This window comes from Propithecus coquereli, unplaced genomic scaffold, assembly GCF_000956105.1.
Source record: "Propithecus coquereli isolate 6110/MARCELLA unplaced genomic scaffold, Pcoq_1.0 Scaffold239, whole genome shotgun sequence".
NCBI lineage: Eukaryota > Metazoa > Chordata > Mammalia > Primates > Indriidae > Propithecus > Propithecus coquereli.
In genome coordinates, this window is record NW_012147941.1 from 1,419,887 (window position 1) to 1,422,497 (window position 2,611).

Consider the following 2,611-nt stretch of genomic DNA (forward strand, 5'->3'; position numbering starts at 1 on the left):
AAAAAAATATACTAAATAATAAGACTAGCAAAACATTCTCAGTTGATACTGTTGTTATTAATATGGCTTTATTTTTAGTACAATGTAATAATAAACATGCTCACAAATCCAACACATTAGGGTCAAAACCTCTTTGGAAAAAGAAATCACATTGATTACAATAAATCTGGAAGTCATTGTAACATTGAAATGGCAATTTGCCATAAAAGGTGATAGACAACTATCAAGAGTGATGGCATTGTTCACATTTTACATCATAAATTTTTAAAAAATAACATTCTCAAATATTTTTATTGTTAAAAATCAAACATAGCACAAGATCTTAGTTGTGGCTAACCTGGATAAGACATATTTGAATGATCATGAACTAAGGTGGACAGGGGCAACACTCCTAATTCATGCTAGAGATATCAGTGTTCCTGTCTCTTCAAATAGGTTATTTCATATGGTTAATAGTTTGGAAAAACTGACATTTTTCTATTTTTATGCATTAAGAGTTTGGGGCACAGCACTTTCCATGTCCCATTGTCAACCTTTTAAGATTTTCACATCTCTGTTTACTATTCTTAAATTTACTTATCAACAAATTTGACAAATCTGAGTTGCACCGAGGTATCTCTGCCCTGGGGAGGCAGAGTTCCTTGTTTTCAAAGTATAATATTTTTTATTGTACATATTTGTTGATTATAAATTCTTCATCAGATTAGGAGTAAATGAAATGAGTTAATGTTGAATTTGAAGCCATGGCTAATCTTAGCATTGATTTCATACATGGAATGTGTTTGAGAAACCTTATTAGACCTGTCAGCTTCAACAACACTGACCCAGCAACCATAGCTATTCAGAACGTAGTGAACAACTAAAAATTAAATTTTTAAAAAAATAGGCTTTTGCATAGCCAAAATTAGCACCAAAACTATACACTCAGGAGTATTTAGCTCATAAAGGATATACTTAGGCTGTCATGCAGAAACAAAGCTTTATTTATGGTTTCCTAGTTTATTGCAAATTAAAAGCCAGAGAAGTCAAGAAGTGACAGATCACTTCTTATATCACAGAAAGTGATATAAGAACCGAAAAATCATAGAACTATAATTGAGTTCTATTTAGTAGTAAGTAAATGTCTTCACACAGCACAATAGCCTCTATGGCATCTCTGTAATATGGCACAGCACGGTATCGATCTTTGTAACAATAATTCTGAGAAAATTTGAAGGTATGTTCGCTATTTCCTCCCTGCTAAAAAGGCAGGAAAGGATATAAATACATTTTAGAAAGATTGTCCCTCGGGAAGGAACATTATAATAAAAATAGAATAAAAGTGAATAGCCATGATATCTACCAGTATGAGATAGATTTATATATTCTGACATGGAAAGATGTCTTTCAGAGGTAGTATGTAGAAAAGCAAATTATGAATAGTATATATAACATGATCCCATTTTTGTTAAAAAGATTAATGAATGCATAGAAGAAATATGGGTAACTCTTCTGCAAAGTGTTCATAGTGGTTAAGTCTGGATGATGAGATTATATATGACTTTATTATATTTTTAAGCTACATATTTCTGTAATGTTAATTTTTAAAAATAAGCAGGTATGTCTTTCCTAATCAGAAGAAACAAAAATAACAAAATAACCAGCTTATGAAGGCAGAGAAGCATTTACTATATTTTAGAAAAATTTCATGCTTGTTTAATGGGTAAGTGAATTTTAAACTTATGTGGAATGTCTCCCACCTTGACAATACAGATAAATGATTTATCACTGTACATGTACATTTATCAGGCACTCTTTAGGCACTGGAGACAAATACTCCAGTTGGGTGTCAATAACTTTTTTCTGCATCCTGGTCAATTTTCTCCAACCATTGAAATGAACTTATATGCATATCACTATTGGGGTCTGTGGCAAAATTTTTGTTTCTTTGGCCCCATCCCCTAATTCTTTGAAAGTGTATTTGCTTGTGGTATATTATAAGTGGGAGAATTAATAATTTTCTCTTAACAAGCAAATTTATTTTTAAGATTTAGATTTTAAACCTACTGGCTGATATTTGAAAGCATAACTATGCTCCTCAGTCCCAGTGTATTGTTTGTAATTGGTCCAATTTATCTGATTCAGGTGCATTGTGGCCAGGTATGAAACCTGAAAGTGGTTTAATTCAGACTCCATCTCCAAGTCAACACAGTGTTCTTACCTGCACTACAGGGTTAACCACAAGCCAGCCAAGCCCAGCACATTATTCTTATCCCATTCAAGGTAAATAGGCATGGTTGTGTGTGTGTGTTTTAATTATTATTATTATTGTTTCTTGTTTGTCATCTACCTGTATCTCCAAACAAATTGGGCAATACAGGATTCTGTCTTCTAAAATAGAAAGGAGTGATACTTGAATTCGTGCATGCTTTTTGTGTTAGGCAAACCAGAGCTGAGGAGCATGGTTTATAAGTAGTTTAGCCTTTGAATGTGAGTTGCTTAATAGAATTGAAGCCTTCCCTTTGCATGTTGGTGTCTGGAAAACCACTTTGATTTTATTCTAGTCTACTTTCAGTAGCATTTTGTCCTATAATTGAGCAAAAGACTCCATGGGTTAGAATTTTGCTGACTT

The 2,611-nt window shown here is 32.8% G+C and overlaps 1 protein-coding gene across 2 annotated transcripts in view; it reads left to right on the plus strand.

Annotated features, from left to right (window-relative positions):
• The window catches only part of EYA3 (EYA transcriptional coactivator and phosphatase 3), a 145,334-nt gene that overhangs the window by 84,112 nt on the left and 58,611 nt on the right, over positions 1-2,611 (plus strand). The window contains exon 7 of one of the 2 annotated variants that reach the window (XM_012645995.1): positions 2,125-2,262. The exons of the other annotated variant lie outside the window; for it this stretch is intronic. Coding sequence (XP_012501449.1) covers positions 2,125-2,262 — 138 coding nt within the window. The remainder of the gene's footprint in view (positions 1-2,124; positions 2,263-2,611) is intronic. 2 annotated transcript variants of the gene reach the window in all.